This window comes from Heterodontus francisci, chromosome 5 (genome assembly GCF_036365525.1).
Source record: "Heterodontus francisci isolate sHetFra1 chromosome 5, sHetFra1.hap1, whole genome shotgun sequence".
NCBI lineage: Eukaryota > Metazoa > Chordata > Chondrichthyes > Heterodontiformes > Heterodontidae > Heterodontus > Heterodontus francisci.
The window spans coordinates 58,994,355-59,015,332 of record NC_090375.1 but is presented as its reverse complement, the minus strand read 5'-3'; the positions used below and the strand labels follow the sequence as shown (position 1 = coordinate 59,015,332).

General features: G+C 46.0%; 1 protein-coding gene across 3 annotated transcripts in view; it reads right to left on the bottom strand.

Annotated features, from left to right (window-relative positions):
• kif9 (kinesin family member 9) overlaps nt 1-20,978 on the bottom strand; it is a 216,860-nt gene that overhangs the window by 165,349 nt on the left and 30,533 nt on the right. For 2 of the 3 annotated variants that reach the window (XM_068031510.1, XM_068031509.1), the window contains exons 3-5: nt 20,083-20,248; nt 12,651-12,757; nt 5,979-6,203 (exon numbers count right to left, since the gene is read on the bottom strand). In XM_068031510.1, the coding sequence (XP_067887611.1) occupies nt 5,979-6,203; nt 12,651-12,757; nt 20,083-20,248 (498 nt within the window). The remainder of the gene's footprint in view (nt 1-5,978; nt 6,204-12,650; nt 12,758-20,082; nt 20,249-20,978) is intronic. The other variant, XM_068031511.1, reaches the window with a different exon arrangement.

The following is a 20,978-nucleotide window of genomic DNA, read 5'->3' as shown; positions in this document are numbered from 1 at the left end:
CCTTGGGACAGCCATGACTGGTTCCCACTGTGTGCCCACCTCCATTCAGCTTGTCTGCCCCAGACAGAGCGTGCAGCCCATGCATCCCCTGAAAATCACAATATTCCCCATTAACAAGCTCATAATGAGCTCTTTAACCAGGTTAATTGGCCTTCATCAAGGATCTGATGGGTTGCAGGGCTTCCTTGCTCCCGCCCTGGTGATTATGGCCGGCACCCAGCACTCTGGCCAGCGTTGGTATTTTCAACACCCGCCCACATCTGTTCCTGTCCCTAAAGACATGAAAATTCAGCCCTTTCAATGTTCTTCCACCAGACCTTCTGGCAGTGCATTGCAGATCATAACAATTTGTTGCATTAAAAAATTGTCCTGATTTCCCCCTCCTCCTCAGCGTTTGCCATTAATCTTAAGTCAGTGTCCTTTGGTTACCAATGCACCCACTAGTAGAACCAGTTTCTCCTCATTTACTCCAATAAAATCCCTCATAATTTGACCACTTCTGTTGAACCTTCCCTTAACCTTCTCCATTAAGTTAAAAACCTTCCTTCAGCACTTAGAACAGGAGCTGATGATGATCAATAAAATGACACAAACATTTTTAAAAAAAAACAAATGCAAGGTACACTGCTTTCATAACTAACTTGCACATATTTAGTGCCTGAGAGGTCAAAAAGCCATTCACTGCAAGATAAGGGCTCATGAAGTTGAGGGTAACATATTAACATGGATAGGTTAATGGACAGGAAGCAACGGGTGGGCATAAATGGGGCATTTTCAAGTTGGCAGGCAGTGAACAGTGGAGTGCCGCAAGGATCAGTACTGGGGCATCAGCTATTTACAATCTATATTAATGACTTAGATGAAGAGAAAGAGAGTAATGTATCTAAATTTTTTTTTATTCATTCATGGGATGTAGGTGGCGCTGGCCAGACCAGCATTTATTGCCCATCCCAAATTGGCCTTGTGAAGGTGGTGGAGATCTGCCTTCTTGAACCGCTGCAGTCCATTTGGGGTAGGTACAACGACAGTGCTGTTATGAAGGGAGTTCCAGGATTTTGACCCAGTGACACTGAAGGAACGGCGATATAGTTCCAAGTCAGGATGGTGTGTGACTTGGAGGGGAACTTGCTGGTGGTTGAGTTTCCATGCATTTGCTGCCCTTGTCCTTCTTCTTGGTAGAGGTTGCAGGTTTGGAAGATGCTGTCTAAGGAGCCTTGGTGCATTGCTGCAGTGCATCTTGTAGATGGTACATACTGCTGCCACTGTGCGTCGGTGGTGAAGGGAGTGAATGTTTGTAGATGGGATGCCAATCAAGCGGGCTGCTTTGTCCTGGATGGCGTCGAGCTTCTTGAGTGTTGTTGGAGCTGCACTGATCCAGGCAAGTGGAGAGTATTCCATCACACTCCTGACTTGTGGTGGACACGCTTTGGGGAGTCAGGAGGTGAGTTACTCGCTGCAGGATTCCGAGCCTCTGACCCGCTCTTGTAGCCACGGTATTTCTATAGCTACTCCAGTTCAGTTTCTGGTCAATGGTAGCCCCTAGGATGTTGATAGTAGGGGATTAAGCGATGGTAATGCCATTGAATGTCAAGGGGAGATGGTTAGATTCTCTCTTGTTGGAGATGGTCATTGCCTGGCACTTGTGTGGCGCGAATGTTACTTGCCACTCATCAGCCCAAGCCTGGATATTGTCCAGGTCTTGCTGCATTTCTACACGGACTGCTTCAGTATCTGAGGAGTCACGAATGGTGCTGAACATTGTGCAATCATCAGTGAATATCTCTACTTCTGACATTATGATTGAAGGAAGGTCATTGATGAAGCAGCTGAAGATGGTTGGGCCTAGGACACTACCCTGAAGAACTCCTGCAGTGATGTCCTGGAGCTCAGATGATTGACCTCCAACAACCACAACCATCTTCCTTTGCGCTAGGTATGACTCCAACCAGCGGAGAGATTTCCCCTGATTCCCATAGACCTTAGTTTTGCTAGGGCTCCTTGATGCCATACTCGGTCAAATGCTGCCTTGATGTCAGGGGCAGTCACTCTCACCTTACCTCTTGAGTTCAGCTCTTTTGTCCATGTTTGAACCAAGGCTGTAATGAGGTTAGGAGCTGAGTGGCCCTGGTGGAACCCAAACTGAGCGTCACTGAGCAGGTATTTGCTCAGCAATTGCCGCTTGATGGCACTGTTGATGACACCTTCCATTACTTTACTGATGATTGAGAGTATGCTGATGGGACGGTAATTGGCCGGGTTGGACTTGTCCTGCTTTTTGTGTACAGGACATACCTGGGCAATTTTCTACATTGCAGGGTCGATGCCAGTGTTGTAGCTGTACTGGAACAGCTTGGCTAGGCAAGTTCTGGAGTGAATCGAATTGGCTGAAGTCTGGCATCTGTGATGCTGGGGACTTCAGGAGGAGGCCAAGATGGATCATCAACTCGGCACTTCTGGCTGAAGATTGTTGCAAATGCTTCAGCCTTATCTTTCGCACTGATGTGCTGGGCTCCCCCATCATTGAGGATGGGGATATTTGTGGAGCCACCTCCTCCAGTTAGTTGTTTAATTGTCCACCACCATTCACGGCTGGATGTGGCAGGTCTGCAGAGCTTAGATCTGATGCGTTGGTTATGGGATCGCTTAGCTCTGTCTATCGCATGCTGCTTACGCAGTTTGGCACGCAGATAGTCCTGGGTTGTAGCTTCACCTCATTTTGAGGTATGCCTGGTGCTGCTCCTGGCATGCCCTCTTACACTCTTCATAGAACCAGGGTTGGTCTCCTGGCTTGATGGTAATGGTAGAATAGGGGATATGCCGGGCCATGAGGTTACAGATTGTGGCTGAGTACAATTCTGCTGCTGCTGATGGCCCACAGCGCCTCACAGATGCCCAGTTTTGCATTGCTAGATCTGTTCGAAATCTATCCCATTTAGCTAACTGGTAGTGCCACACAACACAATGGAGGGTATCCTCAATGTGAAGGCGGGATTTCGTCTCCACAAGGACTGTGCGGTGGTCACTCCTACCAATACTGTCATGGACAGATGCATCTGCGGCAGGCAGATTGGTGAGGACGAGGTCAAATTAGTTTTCCCCTCTTGTTGGTTCCCTCACCACCTGCCGCATATCCAGTCTAGCAGATATGTCCTTTAGGACTCGGCAAGCTTGGTCAGCAGTGGTGCTACTGAGCCACTCTTGGTGATGGACATTGAAGTCCCCCACCCAGAGTACATTTTCTGCCCTCGCCACCCTCAGTGCTTCCTCTAAGTGCTGTTCAACATGGAGGAGTACTGACTCATCAGCTGAGGGAGGTGGTAATCCCTCCATGTGCTTGTCCATGTTTGATCTGATGCCATGAGACTTCATGGGATCCAGAGTCCATGTTGAGGACTCCCAGGGCAACTCCCTCCCTACTGTATACCACTGTGCCGCCACATCTGCAGGGTCTGTCCTGCCAGTGGGACAGGACATACCCGGGGATGGTTATGGCAGTGTCTGGGACATTGTCTGTCAGGTCTGATTCCGTGAGTATGACTATGTCAGGCTGTTGCTTGACTAGTCTGTGGGACAGCTCTCCCAACTTTGGCACAAGCCCCCAGATGTTAGTATGGAAGACTTTGCAGGGTCAACAGGGCTGGGTATGCCGTTGTCGTTTCCGGTGCCTCAGTCAATGCCGGGTGGTCCGTCCGGTTTCATTCCTTTTTATTGACTTCGTAGCAGTTAGATACAACTGAGTGGCTTGCTCGGCCATTTCAGAGGGCATGTAAGAGTCAACCACATTGCTGTGGGTCTGGTGTCACATGTGGGCCAAACCAGGTAAGGACAGCAGATTTCCTTCCCTAAAGGACATTAGTGAACCAGATGGGTTTTTACAACAATCGGCAATGGTTTCATGGCCATCATTAGACTAGCTTTTTAATTCCAGATTTATTAATTGAATTCAAATTCCACCTTCTGCTGTGGTGGGTTTTGAACCCATATCCCCAGAGCAATACCCTGGGTCTCTGGGTTACTAGTCTAGTGACAATACCACTATGCCACCGCCTCTTTTGGTGATACAAAGCAAAGTTAGCATGTAGGTACAGCAAGCAATTAGGAAGGGAAATGGCATGTTGACCTTTATTGCAAGGGATTGGAGTACAGGAATAAGGAAGTCTTGCTACAATTGTACGGGAATTGGTGAGACTATATCTGGAGTACTGTGTGCAGTTTTGGTCTCCAAATTTAAGAAAGGATACACCTGCATTGGAGTCAGTACAGTGAAGGTTCACTAAATTGGTCCCTAGGATGAGGGGGTTGTCCTATGATGAGAGCCTGAGTAAATTTGGCCTATATTCTCTGGAGTTTAGAAGAATGACAGGCAATCTCATTGAAACATAAAAGATTCTGATGGTGGTGGACAGGGTAGACACAGAGATTGCTTCCGCTAGTTGGAGAATCTAAAACACAAGGGCACAGACTCAAGATAAGCGGCCGATCATTTAGGACTGAGATGAGGAGAAATTACTTCACTCAATGGTTTGTGAATCTTTGGAATTCTCTTCCCTAGAAGGTTGTGGATGCTCCATCGTTGAATACATTTAAGGCTGGGATAGTTAGATTTTTGGTCTCTCAGGGAATCAAGGGATATGGCGAGCGGGCGGGAAAGTGGAGTTGAAGCCTAAGATCAGCCACGATCGTTTTGATTGATGGAGCAGGCTCGATGGGCCATATAATCTACTCTTGCTCCAATTTCTTGTGTTTTTGCGTGTGGTCACTTCTTTTTGGAGGTGAATACGGCAGCCAATTTGACAAACACCAATGAGAAGAATGTCCACTTAAATATGAGCTTGGTGGTGTTGACTGAGGGAGGCATGTTGGCCAGGACATTCAGGGAACTCCTCAGCTCTTTCTTAAATAGCAAAATGCAATATTTTGCATTCAACTGAATAGACAGAGCATCACGTTAACATTTCATCTGAAGAACAGCGCCTCCGACAAAGCAGCACTCCCTTAATACTGCACACAAGGCATCAGCCTCTGTATCCCCATAGACTCAAGATGACTGACGAGGTCATCTCCAACCACTTCCTTGTATTCTTCACCACTCAGATTCCACTTCCTCCTTCGAACACCATTTTTCTTCTGTGCCCACCCTTAGGAAAAAACTCTCCCTAAATCACTTACAGCTGCACTTTTAAACACCCAACTGCCTAGCCTTTGGCGCTCCATTCACTACAACACCCATCTTTGTTCTCTCACATTCAAGGGATGCAGACATGAACCTATCTGTTGCACAACTGTTTTAGTCATCAATTACCCAAACTGGTTGAACCACATCAAGTGCTATTAAGTCTCATTCTGTTCTTCATTGAGGAAATGCTATATTATCACAAGACCCTTTGGATGAGGTGTTAGACCATGGCCCCATCTGTCTGTTCCAGTCAGTGTTATTGACCCCATGACACTATTTAAATAACAGCAGGAAGTTCTCTTGGTGTCCCAACAAATACTCACCCAATGACATCAAACATAGATTAACTGTTCCAAAACAAAAGCAAAATATTGAGGATATTGAAATAAAAACAGAAAATGCTGGAAATACTCAGCAAGTCAGGCAGCATCTGTAGGGAGCGAAAGAGAGTTAACATTTCAGGTTGATGACCTTTCATCAAAACCAATCAGATGGGAAATAAATGCCAGCCTTTCCACAACAACAGAATGCATAATTTAGAAAAAAAATCCCCCCCCACCCCACCAACCAATGTACCCTCTAATTTTTTTTGGAATGAGCAAGTGATTTGTTTAAGTTACAGCCCCTTTAACTTTTTTTGCGTGGCCACGTATGCAAGGTACTTAAAGGGGCTGACTTATGTGCAGCCTGCGTGGGAACCTTTAAGTTGCTGAGCGGTTGCGCAGCACAGAAAGAACATTGCTCTCCCATCCAATCCTTGATTCCATTCCCAGGTTTCCCCACCTCTCCCGAGCTTTCTCACCTCAAACAGATAGTTGAGAGCATCTTCTTCAGTGCTGACCCGGTGGATGGAGAGCCCTCTGATGTGCACGCCGTGACTATCCTCCACTATTGTCATGTGCCCATCAGAGGTCAGAGTGTCAGGCAGGCCAGATAGGAGGTCAAAGAGATTCTCGTTGTAGATCTCCAGGTAGGAGACATACACGGTGAGGGCAAGGTCCGCCTGTTCTTCCACCTCTTTAAAAATCTGTGGGCAAGAACAGTAGAACATTTTACCTTCTTGTTTTTTTCTAGTTTTTCTCCTTCCCTCTGTTAGAGGTTTAGGGCCTTGCCTTAGATATTCTCTTTGGGACAGATATGCTAGTCAGTCTCATACATGCTGAAACTAAAGTATCTCCTTGTGATCTGAACCGGATATCCATGTCTTTTGCACATGTACTTCTTCAATCTCTTCAAAGATGCACTGAGATAACACTTGGGAAGACACGGCAAGATACAAATGGTTAATCTGTTGCATTTCAAAGTACTTAAATATACAGTTATGATTGATTTCACTCAATTTATTGAGAGAGGAAGCAAGAAAGAAAATGTGCATTTACATATCACCTTTCATGACCCTAGGACATGACCCAGTAGCATTAAGTTCTGCTCAGGGCTGTGTGACAGAGTGCCTAAATTGGGAATTTGGTAAGTGTGGGAATTCGGTGCAGTGAGGGAGGAGGTGCTGTTCTAGTCTTTTACAGAACAAGCAGTGATCCAAGAAAGGGTGCTGGAGATAGTGAGACCTGAGAGCTGAAGCCCCAGGGTATTAATTAGGTGAGCAGGTAGGTGATTGGTTGGTAAGTTTTTAAGTTTTTTTTCCATTCTGAACTGGGGCAGTAGTTTAACTGGTACTGGGGAGATAAAAGTATTGTATTAAATTTGTAGGTTAACTAGTTAAACTACTTAATATAACTACAAATTATCAGTGATATTTCTAAACTTGAAACCTAATTAGTCAACTTAAAAACACAATAGAGATGGCAGGACAGGTGTTATATTGCAGCTGTAGCATGTGGGAGCTGGTGGGCACCTGTGTGATCCACTGCAACCACATATACAGGAAGTGTTTGCAGCTTGAGGAACTTTGGCTCAGAGTTGTTGAGCTGAACTCCGAGATGACATTGTGATGGATCAGGGAGGGGGGACGAAACCTGGACACTTTGTTCCAGGAGGCAGTCACACCCCTTAGGTTAGGTACTTCAGATTTGGTCTGTGGTCAGGGACAGAAGGGTGTGACTGCAAATGAGGCAGGTTTGGGAATCCAGAAGGTAGCAATGGAGGAGCCTCAGCCCTTACACATGAAGACCGGAGCAGCGGCAGTCGGCGGCGGACCCGAGAGGAGGCGGATCCAGAGCGGGACCTGTATAAAGAAAGTGCGGGGCTCGAGGCCCGTACCTACCTGAAGGCCAGAACAGCGGCAGTCGGCGCGCTCTCTAGCTGTGTTGGCGCGCGCTGGTTTTCAAAAGAGGAAAGAAAAACTTACAGTGACATCACGGGAGATCTGTAAGCTGATTGGTAAGTAACAGCTGTTATTGCCTGTAAATAGCTTTTAAAAAATCAGAGAAAAAAAATTATTTTTTTAAACCCTCAAATAACTACTTTGTAACTGATAAGGTTGGTACTACTAAGGTTTTGTTTTAATTAGTGTAATTTATTAATAATTACTACTTAGAATAGTGCTGTTTGGACAAAGTGAGTTGTGTGTGAGGGATTTCACTGACTAGGGGAAGGAAGTGCACTTTGGTCTCTTTCTTTTCTTTTCTGCCGTTTCAGCCTCCATGTTACAGGGGAAGAAGCTGATTGGCAAATAACTGGTAAGTTATTCCACTTATTACACTAGAAATAATTAGCTTGTAAAGCTAAGTAAGGCAGGGCAGCTCGGCCAAGTGGAATGTGCTTCCTGTCGTATGTGGGAAGTCGTGAACGCATTATGTGTTCTTGACAAACACATCTGCAACAAGAGTCACTGGCTGCAGAAGCTTGAGCTCCGGGTTTCAGAACTCGAATGGCGGTTGGAATCACTGTGGCGCATCTGCGAGGCAGAGAAATACATGGATAGCACGTTTCAGGAGGTAGTCACCCCGGAGCTTAAGAGAACACAGGCAGAGAGGGACTGGGTGGCTGCCAGACAGACATGAAGGTCAAGGCAGGTAGTGCAGGAGTCCCAGAAGGCATCCCACTTTCCAACCGGTATTCAGTTCTGAGTACCGATGGGAGAGAGGGTTCCTCTGGAGAGTGCAGCAAGAGTCATAACCAGAGCACCACGGGTGGCTCAGCTGTGCAGGGAGGGAGAAGAAAGGACAAGAGAGCAATAGTGAGAGGAGATTCTAGTTAGCGGAACAGACAGGCATTTCTGTGGTTGCAGACGTGATTTCAGGATGTTATGTTGCCTCCCTGGTGCAAGGGTCATGGATATCACCAAGCGGCTACAGTGCATTCTGGAGGGCGAGGGTGCACAGCCAGAGGTCGTGGCCCACATTGGTACCAACGATATAGAAAGAAAGAGGGATGAGGTCCTGCAGGCTGAGTTTAGGGAGTTAGGAACGAGATTAGCAAGCAAGACCTCAAATCTCCAGATTACTCCCAAGGTCACATGCTAGTGAATATAGAAATAGGAAAATACACCAGATGAATGTGTGGCTGGAGAGATGGTGCAGGAGGGAGGGCTTCAGATTTCTGGAGCATTGGGACTGGTTCTGCGGAAGGTGGAACCTGTAGAAGCCTGAACACGACTGGAACAAATATCCTTGCAGGAAGGTTTGCTAGTGTTCTTGGGGATGGTTTAAACTAGCTTGGCAGGGGGATGGGAATCTGAGTGCAGTCTTAGATAGGACAATTTCAGGACAGGGAACAGGAGGCAGAAAATTAGCGAATGACTCTGAAAGACAGAAGAAGCAAAGCTTAAAAAGTGTGCAGCACAGGAATTTGGCAGTATTAAAGGGCATTTATTTAAATGCAAGGAGTATAGTAAATAAAGCCAATGAGCTGAGGGCACAGATAGCCACATGGCAATATGATATTGCTGCTATAATGGAAACTTGGCTTAAGGAGGGGCAAGAATGGCAACTCAACATCCCTGGATATAGAGTTTTCAGACAGGATAGAGAGGGAGATAAAAAAGAGGGGGTGTAACATTATTAAGGAATTATAAGGAATTATTAAGGAATTATAATGATAACATTATAAGGAATCAATAACAGCTTTGAGAAGGGATGATATGCTAAATGAATCATCAAATGAGGCCATATGGGGGGAGCTCAGAAATAAAAAAGGGGCAGCCATACTACTAGGAGTATACTATAGACCCCCAAATAGTGAGAGGGAAGTAGAAGAACAAATATGTAGGCAAATTTATGAGTGCGAAAACTATAGGGCAATAATAGTTGGGGATTTCAACTACCCCAATATCAATTGGGATACAAACAGTGTGAAGGGCACAGAGGGGACAAAACTCTTGAACTGTGTTCAAGAGAATTTTTTTAGCCAGCATGTAACAAGCCCAACAAGAGGGAGCGCAATTCCAGATTTAGTCTTCAGTAATGAGGCCTGGACAACGTATGCCAGCCAAGAGCGACGTCTCAATTCATTCCATCTTCGCTGCCTTCGGAGAATACTTGGCATCAGGTGGCAGGACTATATCTCCAACACAGAAGTCCTTGAAGCGGCCAACACCCCCAGCTTATACACACTACTGAGTCAGCGGCGCTTGAGATGGCTTGGCCATGTGAGCCGCATGGAAGATGGCAGGATCCCCAAAGACACATTGTACAGCGAGCTCGCCACTGGGATCAGACCCACCGGCCGTCCATGTCTCCGTTATAAAGACGTCTGCAAACGCGACATGAAATCGTGTGACATTGATCACAAGTCGTGGGAGTCAGTTGCCAGCATTCGCCAGAGCTGGCGGGCAGCCATAAAGACAGGGCTAAATTGTGGCGAGTCGAAGAGACTTAGTAGTTGGCAGGAAAAAAGACAGAGGCGCAAGGGGAGAGCCAACTGTGCAACAGCCCCAACAAACAAATTTCTCTGCAGCACCTGTGGAAGAGCCTGTCACTCCAGAATTGGCCTTTATAGCCACTCCAGGCGCTGCTTCACAAACCACTGACCACCTCCAGGCGCGTATCCATTGTCTCTCGAGATAAGGAGGCCCAAAAGAATGAAGCTGTGTAAGTGGAGGAAGTAACAGTGGGTGACCATTTTGGAGATAGTGACCATAATACAGTAAGTTTTAGCATAATCATAGAAAAGGACCAAGATAAAACAGGAGTAAGAGTTCTAAATTGGGGGAAGGCAAATTTTAAGAAGCTGAGAGGTGACCTGGCGAAAGTGGACTGGATACAGCTACTTGAAGAAAATCAGTAGCAAACCAGTGGGTGGCATTCAAAACCGAGATTCTACAGGTACAGTGTAGACATGTCCCCATAAACATAAAGGGTGGTACTGCCAAATCTAGAGCCCCCTGGTTATGTAGAATCTTACAGGGTAAGTTAAAGCAGAGAAAGAAAGCTTATGACGATCATAAAAATCTTAATACTTTAGAAAGCCTACAGGAGTATAGAAAGTGCAGGGGTGAAGTAAAAAAGGAAATTAGAAAAGCAAAAGAGAGGACATGAAAAGTTATTGGCAGGTAAAATCAAGGTAAACCCAAAGATGTTTTATCAGTACATTAAGATTAAGTGGATAACTAAGGAAAGGGTAGGGCCTATCAAAGATATACAAGGGAACTTATGCGTGGATGCAGAAGATGTGGGCAGGGTTTTTAATTAGTTTTTTGTGTCTGTCTTCACAAAGGAGAAAGTTGATGTAGACATTGTAGTTAAAGAGGAGGAGTTTGAAATATTAGATATGATGAGCATAATGAGAGAGGACGTACCAGAGGATCTGACATCCTTGAAAGTGGATAAATCGCCAGGGCTGGATGGATTGCATCCCAGGTTGTTAAAGGAAGCCAGGGAGGAAATAGCGGATGCACTGAGGATCATCTTCAAATCCTCACTAGAGGATTGGAGGTCTGCGAACGTTGTACCATTGTTTAAAAAGGGTGCGAGGGATAGGCCAAATAATTATAGGTCAGTCAGTCTGACCTCGGTGGTGGGTAAATTGTTAGAATCTATTCTGAGGGACAGGATAAACTGCCACTTAGAAAGGCATGGATTAATCAGGGATAGTCAGCATGGATTTGTTAAGGGAAGGTCATGTTTTACTAACTTAATTGAATTTTTTGAGGAAGTAACAAGAAGGATTGATGAGGGAGGTGCAGTGGATATGGTCTACATGGATTTTAGTAAGGAATTTGACAAGGTCCCATATGGCAGACTGGTCAGTAAAATGAAAGCCCATGGGATACAGGGGAATGTGGCAAGTTGGATCCAGAATTGGCTCAGGGCCAGGAAACAAAAGGTAGCAGTCAATGGATGTTTTTGTGAATGGAAAGCTGTTTCCAATGGCTCAGTGTTGAGTCCCTTGCTGTTTGTGGTATATATAAATGATTTGGACTTAAATGTGGGAGGCATGATTGGGAAATTTGCTGATGACACAAAAATTGGCCGTGTAGTTGATAGTGAAGTGGATGGCCGTGGACTCCAGAAAGATATCAATGGTTTGGTCGAGTGGGCGGAAAAGTGGCAAATGGAATTCAATCCAGAGAAGTGTGAAGCAATGCATTTGGGGAGGGCAAATAAAGCGAGGGAATACACAATAAGCAGGAGAATACTGAGAGGGGGCAGAAGAAGTGAGAGACCTTGGAGTGCATGTCTACAGGTCCCCAAAGGTGGCAGGACAGGTAGATAAAATGGTGAAGAGGGCATATGGATTGCTTTCCTTAATTGGCCAAGGTATAGAATTCAAAAGCAGGGATGTAATGCTGGAACTGTATAAAACATTGGTAAGGCCACAGTTGGAGGATTGCATACAGTTCTGGTCACATTACAGAAAGGACATAAATGCTCTGGAGAGAGGAGATTTACGAAAATGTTGCCAGGGCTTGAAAGTTGCAGCTATGGAGGAAAGATTGAATAGGCTAGGGTTGTTTTCCTCAGAACAGAGGAGGCTGAGGGATGACTTAATAGAGGTGTACAAAATTATGAGGGGCCTAGATAAAGTAGACAGGAAGGACCGGTTTCCCCTAGCAGAGAGGTCAATTACCAGGGGCACAGATTTAAGGTAATTGTAAAAGGATTAGATGGGACATGAGGAAAAACTTTTTCACCCAGAGGGTGGTGAGTGGCTGGAATTCACTGCCAGGAACGGTGGTGGGGGCAGAAACCCTCAATTCTTTTAAAAGGTACCTGGACATGCACCTGAAGTGCTGTAGCCGGCAAGGCTACACACCAGTGCTGGAAGGTGGAATTAGATTGGGCGGCTAGTTTATTCGGCTGCCGCAGACTCGACGGGCTGAATGGCCTCCTTCTGTGCCGTAGTTTTTCTCTGGTTCTATTGCTGGAGGAAGTGAAGATAAGGGAAGTAAGGATTTCCAGTTTGAATATATGTGGTAGAATGAGTTATCGGAGGAAGGGAGTGATGAGTCTTGATTAATGCATGACAATGGAGGAAGAAGAAACACATGCTGGTCACTGTATCTGGAGTTCAGGGTGACCCGGAGAGGAAATCTCAAAGAATCAATGACTGTAGTTCTGTCATTGCAAATCAGTACCTGTTGAATTATCCTTGGGATGATACCCCGGTAGTCATACTTCTCTGTAGCTCCAGTCATTGTGTAGGTTTTTCCTGCCCCTGTTTGTCCATAACACATTATTGTACCTACAGGAAATGTGAAGAACAGTCTGTCATTTATACATGATATTTGTTTTCCTGTCCCCTCCTCCCCAGAATTTTTGGACAGGGCTGAGAGGCATAATGCTTTCAAGTAGTCATCGTGGTGAGGGATGTGAATGTTGAGGAATTAAAGTGTATTCCATCTTGAGCACCAGGGGTTGAACACAGAACATTCTCAATGCAAATAAAATGAAACTGGAAATGCTAGAAATGCACAGCTGTTTGCAGCTGTTGAAAATTTGTCAGAATTGGAAAATAAGTCAGTCCTTAAATAGTAATGATGCAGACACTGAAATCTGAAATTAAAAAAGAGAAAATGCTGAGAACACCCAAGCAGGCCATCAGCAGCTGAATCAGGAAAAAACACTTCCCCTCACTCTGCAAGAGCACCAAAGGCATTGGATCGTCTTTTCCATTTTTAGATTCTGGTGATGTCCTGTGTCTTTCCAGTACTCTCTGAATTTACTTCAGAATTCCTTTGTTTCCAGCGGTTCTCATCATCTATTTTTATGCAGCCCATCATACCTGAACTGGCTCTTTGGTCGAGCTATCCAATTAGTCCCACTTCCTTGTTCTCTACCCAAAGCCCTGTATTTTTTCCCTTCAAGTATTTATCCAATTCCTTAATAAAAGTTACAATTGAATCTGCTTCCAGCACTAGCTCCAGCTCACAATGACTCACTGTGTAAAAAAAAATCCTCATATCGCCTTTGGTTCTTTTGTCAGTCACCTTAAATCTATGCCCTCTAATCATTGACCCTTCTGATACTGGAAATTTCTCCTATTTACTGCAGAAAGTCTCCTCTTACCTTTTTCTACTCTAAGGAGAACAACCCAAGCTTTTCTAGTCTCTCCACATAACTGAAGTTCCTCATCCCTGGCACCATTTTAAAAGAACATAGAACATAGAACAGTACAGCACAGTACAGGACCTTCGGCCCACGATGTTGTGCCGACCCTTTAACTTACTCTAAGATCAAACTACCTACATACCCTTCATTCTACTATCATCCATGTACCTATCCAAGAGTCGTTTAAATGTCCCTAATGTATCTGCTTCTACTACCACCGCTGACAGTGCATTCCACGCACCCACCACTCTCTGTGTAAAGAAGCTACCTCTGACATCTCCCCGAAACCTTCCTCCAATCACCTTAAAATTATGCCCCCTGGTGATAGCCCTTTCCGCCCTGGGAAAAAGTCTCTGGCTATCCACTCTATCTATGCCTCTCATCATCTTGTACACCTCTATCAAGTCACCTCTCATCCTTCTTCGCTCCAATGAGAAAAGCCCGAGCTCCCTCAACCTTTCTTCATAAGACATGCCCTCCAGTCCAGGCAGCAGTCTGGTAAATCTCCTCTGCACCCTCTCTAAAGCTTCCACATCCTTCCTCTAATGAGGCGACCAGAACTGAACACAATATTCCAAGTGTGGTCTAACCAGGGCTTTATAGAGCTGCAGCATAACCTCGCAGCTCTTAAACTCATTCCCCCTGTTAATGAAAGCCAACACCCCATACGCCTTCTTAACAACCCTATCAACTTGGGTGGCAACTTTGAGGGATCTATGGACGTGGACCCCAAGATCCCTCTGTTCCTCCACACTGCCAAGAATCCTGTCTTGAAGCCTGTATTCTGCATTCAAATTCGACCTTCCAAAATGAATCACTTCACACTTTTCCAGGTTGAACTCCATCTGCCACTTCTCAGCCCAGATCTGCATCCTGTCAATGTCGCGTTGCAACCTACAACAGCCCTCCACACTATCCACAACTCCAGCAACCTTTGTGTCATCGGCAAACTTACTAACCCAGCCTTCCACTTCTTCATCCAAGTCATTGATAAAAATCACAAAGAGCAGAGGTCCCAGAACAGATCCCTGCGGAACACCACTGGTCACCGAGCTCCAGGCTGAATACTTTCCATCTACTACCACCCTCTGTCTTGTATGGGCTAGCCAATTCTGTATCCAGACAGCCAACTTTCCCTGTATCCCCTGCCTCCTTACTTTCTGAATGAGCCTACCATGGGGAACCTTATCAAACGCCTTGCTAAAATCCATATACACCACATCCACTGCTCTTCCTTCATCAATGTGTTTTGTCACATCCTCAAAGAATTCAATAAGGCTTGTGAGGCATGACCTGCCCCTCACAAAGCCATGCTGACTATCTCTAATCAAACTATGCTTTCCCAAATAATCATAAATCCTGTCTCTCAGAATCCTCTCCAATAATTTGCCCACCACCGATGTAAGATTGACTGGTCTGTAATTCCCAGGGTTATCCCTATTCCCTTTCTTGAACAAGGGAATAACATTTGCCACCCTCCAATCATCTGGTACTACTCCAGTGGACAGTGAGGACGCAAAGATCATCGCCAAAGGCGCGGCAATCTCTTCCCTCGCTTCCCGTAATAACCTTGGGTATATACCGTCTGGCCCCGGGGTCTTATCTATCCTCATGTCTTTCAAAATTTCTAGCACATCCTCCTTCTTATCATCAACCTGTTCGAGCATATCAGCCTGTTTCACGCTGTCCTCACAAACGTCCAGGTCCCTCTCACTAGTGAATACTGAAGCAAAGTATTCATTAAGGACCTCCCCTACCTCCTCCGACTCCAGGCACAAGTTCCCTCCACTATCCTTGATCGGCCCTACCCTCACTCTGGCCATCCTCTTGTTCCTCACATAAGTGTAGAACGCCTTGGGATTTTCCTTAATCCTACCCGCCAAGACTTTTTCATGTCCCCTTCTAGCTCTCCTAAGTCCATTCATCAGTTCCTTCCTGGCTACCTTGTAACCCTCTAGAGCCCTGTCTGATCCTTGCTTCCTCAACCTTAAGTAAGCTTCCTTCTTCTTCTTGACTAGCTGTTCCACATCTCTTGTCATCCAAGGTTCCTTCACCCTACCATCCCTTCCTTGCCTCATCGGGACAAACCTATCCAGCAGTCGCAGCAAGTGCTCCCTAAACAACCTCCACATTTCTGTCGTGCATTTCCCTGAGAACATCTGTTCCCAATTTAAGCTCCCCAGTTCCTGCCTAATAGCATTGTAATTCCCCCTCCCCCAATTAAATATTTTCCCATCCTGTCTGCTCCTAGCCCTCTCCATGACTATAGTAAAGTTCAGGGAGTTGTGATCACTATCACCGAAATGCTCTCCCACCGAGAGATCTGCCACCTGGCCTGGTTCGTTGCCAAGCACCAAATCCAATATAGCCTCCCCTCTAGTTGGCCTATCTACATATTGAGTCAGGAAACCTTCCTGGACACACCTGACAAAATCTGCTCCATCCAAACTATTTGCACTAAGGAGGTTCCAATCAATATTAGGGAAGTTGAAGTCACCCATGACAACAACCCTGTTACTTCTGCACCTTTCCAAAATCTGCCTCCCAATCTGTTCCTCCATGTCTCTGTTGCTATTGGGGGGTCTATAGAAAACTCCCAATAAGGTGACTGCTCCTTTCCTGTTTCTGACTTCCACCCATAATGACTCAGTAGACAAACCCTCCTCGACGACCTCCCTTTCTGCAGCTGTGATACTATCCCTGATTAGCAATGCCACTCCCCCACCTCTTTTACCTCCGTCCCTATTCCTTTTGAAACGAAGAGCTCTAGCAAACCTCCCGCCCAGGATATTGGTGCCCCTCCAGTTCAGATGCAACCCGCCCTTCTTGTACAGGTCCCACCTTCCCCAGAAGGTATCCCAATGATCTACATATCTGAAGCCCTCCCTCCTACACCAGCTCTGTAGCCACGTGTTCAGCTGCACTCGATCTCTGTTTCTAGCCTCACTAGCACGTGGCACCGGTATCAATCCTGAGATTACTACTCTGCTCGTCCTGCCTTTTTGCTTCCAACCTAACTCCCTATGTTCGCTTTTCAGGTCCTCATCCCTTTTCCTGGCTATGTCATTGGTACCGATGTGTACCACGACTTCTGGCTGCTCCCCCTCCCCCTTAAGAATCCCGTAGACTCGATCCGAGACATCCCTGACCCTGGCACCCGGGAGGCAACATACCATCCGGGAGTCTCGTTCGCGACCACAGAATCTCCTGTCTGTTCCTCTAACCATTGAATCTCCTATCACTATCGCTCTCCTATTCTCCCCCCTTCCCTTCTGAGCCACAGAGCCAGGCTCAGTGCCAGAGACCTGGCCGCTGTGGCTTTCCCCTGGTAGGTCGTCCCCCCCAACAGTATCCAAAACGGTATACTTATTATTGAGGGGAACGGCCACAGGGGATCCCTGCACTGTGCGCCTGTTCCCTTTCCCTCCCCTGACGGTCACCCAGCTACCTTTATCCTGTAACTTAGGTGCCACTACCTCCCTATAACTGCTCTCTATCACCCCCTCAGCGTCCTGAATGATCCGAAGTTCATCCAGCTCCAGCTCCAGTTCCCTAACGCGGTCTGTGAGGAGCTGGAGTTGGGTGCACTTCTCGCAGGTGAAGTCAGCAGGGACATTTTTTTTAAATATTCATTCATGGGATGTGGGCATCGCTGGCTAGGCCAGCATTTATTTCCCATCCCTAAGATGGTGGTGAGCTGCCTTCTTGAACTTCTGCAGTCCATGTGAAGTAGGTACACCCATAGTGCTGTTAGGAAGGGAGTTCCAGGATTTTGACCCAGCGACAGTGAAGGAACAGCGATATAGTTCCAAGTCAGGACTGGGAGGGGAACGTGCAGGTGGTGGTGTTCCCATGCATTTGCTGCCCGTGTCCTTCTAATTGGTACAGGTTGTGGGTTTGGAAGGTGCTGTCTAAGGAGCCTTGGTGCATTGCTGCAGTGCATCTTGTAGATGGTACATATTGCTGCCACTGTGCATCGGTGGTGGAGCGAGTGAATGTTTGTGGATGGGGTGCCAATCAAGCAGGTTGCTTTGTCCTGGATGGTGTTGAGCTTCTTGAGTGTTGTTGGAGCTGCACTCATCCAGGCAAATCAAGTGGAGAGTATTCCATCACACTCCTGACCTGTGCCTTATAGATGGTGGACAGACTTTGGGGAGCCAGGAAGTGAGTTACTCGCCGCAGGGTTCCTAACCTCTGACCTGCTTTTGTAGCCACGGTATTAATATGGCTACTCCAGTTCAGTTTTTGGTCAATGGCAACCGCTAGGATGTTGAGAGTGGGGGATTTAGTGATTGTAATGCCATTGAATGTCAAGGGGAGATGGTTAGATTCTCTCTTGTTGGAGATGGTCATTGCCTGGCACTTGTTTGGCATGAATGTTACTTGCCACTTATCAGCCGAAGCCTGGATATTGTCCAGGTCTTGCTGCATTTCTACATGGACTGCTTCAGCATCTGAGGAGTCTCGAATGGTGCTGAACATTGTGCAATCATCAGCGAACATCCCCACTTCTGACATTATGATTGAAGGAAAGTCATTGATGAAGCAGCTGAAGCTGGTTGGGCCTATGACACTACCCTGAGGAACTCCTGCAGTGATGTCCTGGAGCTCAGATGATTGACCTCCAACAACCACAATCATCTTCCTTTGCACTAGGTATGAGTCCAACCAGCGGAGAGTTTGCCCCGATTCCCATTGACTCCAGTTTTGCTAGGACTCCTTGATGCCATACTCGGTCAAATGCGACCTTGATGTCAAGGGCAGTCACTCTCACCTCACCTCTTGAGTTCAGCTCTTTTGTCCATGTTTGAACCAAAGCTGTAATGAGGTCAGGAGCTGAGTGGCCTTTGTGGAACCCAAACTGAGGGTCACTGAGCAAGTTATTGTTAAGCAAGTGATGCTTGAAGAATTGTCGACGACACCTTCCATCACTTTGCTGATGATCAAGAGTAGACTGATGGGGCAGTAATTGGCCTGATTGGATTTGTTGTGTCTTGGACAGGACATACCTGAGCAATTTTCCACTTTGTCGGGTAGATGCTTTTGTTGTAGCTGTACTGGAACAGCTTGGCTCGGAGTGCAGCTAGTCTGGGGCACAAGTCTCTGGTGCTATAGCCAGGATGTTGTAAGGGCCATAGCCTTTGCTGTATAAAGTGCCTTCTGCTGTTTCCTAATATCATGTGGAGTGAATTGAATTGGCTGAAGACTGGCAGGTTTTTCCCTCTTGTTGATTCCCTCACCACTTGCCACAGGGCTCGTCTGGCTGATATGTCCTTCAGGACACAGCCATCTCATTCCTTCACTGTTGCTGGGTCAAAATCCTGGAACTCCATTCCTAACAGCACTGTGGGAATGCCAACATCACACAGGCTGCTTCGGTTCAAGGTGGCTCACCACCACCTTCTCAAGGGCAATTAGGGATGGGCATCCATTCCATAACCATTGAATTAATTTTAAAAATTACCATCGTTGAATTTCCTCACCATCAACATCCTGGGGTCACTATTGACTAGAAATTTAATTGGACAACCCACATAATACTGTAGCTACAATGGCAGGTCGGAGGCTGGGAATTCTGTGATAATCAACTCACCTCCTGACTCCCTCGAGCCTTTTCACCATCTAAAAGGCACAAGTCCGGAATGTGATGGAATACTCTCCAGTTGCCTGGATGAATGCAGCCCCAACAACACTAAAGAAGTTTGGTAGTATCCAGGACAAAACAGCCAGCTTGATTGACACCCCATCCACCACCTCAAACATTCTCTCCCTCGACCACTGGCAGCATGTACCATCTACAAGATGCACTGCAGCATCCCGACAAGGCTTCTTCAATAGCACCTCCAAAACTCATGACATCTACCACCTAGAAGGACAAGGGCAGCAAGGACATTGGAACACCACACCTATCTGCAAGCTGCCTGCCAAGTCACATACCTGACTTAGAAATATATCACTGTTCCTTCCTTTTTGGTGGGTCAAAATCCTGGAACTCCCTATCTAACAGCACTGCGAGAGCAGCTGCTTAACCTTGCCCTCACCAATCTAGCTGTCGCAGATGCATCTGTCCATGACAGTATTGGTAGGAGTGATCACCTTGTGGAGACGAAAACCCATCTTCACACTGAGGGTACTCTCCATCGATACCCTCATTTACCAAACTGACTGCAGCAGTTCAAGAAGACAGCATACCATCACCTTCTCAACAGTAATTAGAGATGGGTAATAGGTATGGCCTTGCCAGCGATGCTCACATCCCATGAACAAATAAAAAAAATCTACATTGCTATCTGCAACTTTACTTCAACATTCACACCTCTGAAACAGTTTACTCTTCCAATGTCATCAGCAACAGCCTTAATCCCTTGTGAGGTCGGGAACAAGAGCCTTATTCTCACGAAATGCCCTGAGTGGAAATTCCTCAATTTGTTCCCAAACAGAGGATTTAGATCTACGTACTGCTGAAGCCATTTATTGTGCTTGAGACCACATTCCTTGCGACGGCTTTGTACACAGCATCCTGCGACGCATTGTGGAGAATCCCATCTACTTTGAATGACCAATCGCTGTGTTGGTTATTGACCACATCCTTCGGCTGGTCTAGTCTGGTGTGAATATGTATCGTCTGCAACAAGATATATTAAAAGTGAACTCAACTGAATCAATTCGAAAAATATAATAAAGCTGTTGTTTATACTGATAGTTCATCCTAACGAGCAAGCTAAGATTAAAATAGAAAATGCTGGAAGTACTTAGCAGGTCAGGCAGCATCTGTGGCAAGAGAAACAGATTGGTGACCTTTCATTAGAACTGGGAAAAGTTTGGAATGTAATGGGTTTTAAGCAAGTGAAAGGGGAAGGATGAAAAAAGAACAAAGGGAAGAGCTGTGATAGGGTGGAAGACAGGAGAGACTAAATGACAAAAACTTTGATGATGCAAGGCCCAAAGGGAGTGGTAATGGAACAAGTAAAGAAACAAAAGATGTGACGAGAGGAGATGTGAATGGCATAATGATGAACAGCTGCCATCTAATAATAAGTAGAGTAACTAAACCAGAGGGAGGAGATGACTGTATTTAGTTAGCATTTAATATTTAAAGTAGGAATCTAGCACTAGGGACCATATAGTTAATTATAACAATTTAGTCAGGATTTAATCAGTATTTATTTATTTTAAATTAATTTATTAATTAGTGCTAGAAATGTCAGTTAGAGGGGTGAAGTGCTTCACCTGTGAGATGTGGGAGGTCCATGACACTTCCAGCGTTGCGGACGACTACATCTGCAGGATGTGTACCCAGTTGCAGCTCCTCACAGACCGCATGGATCGGTTGGAGCGGAAACTGGATGCACTTA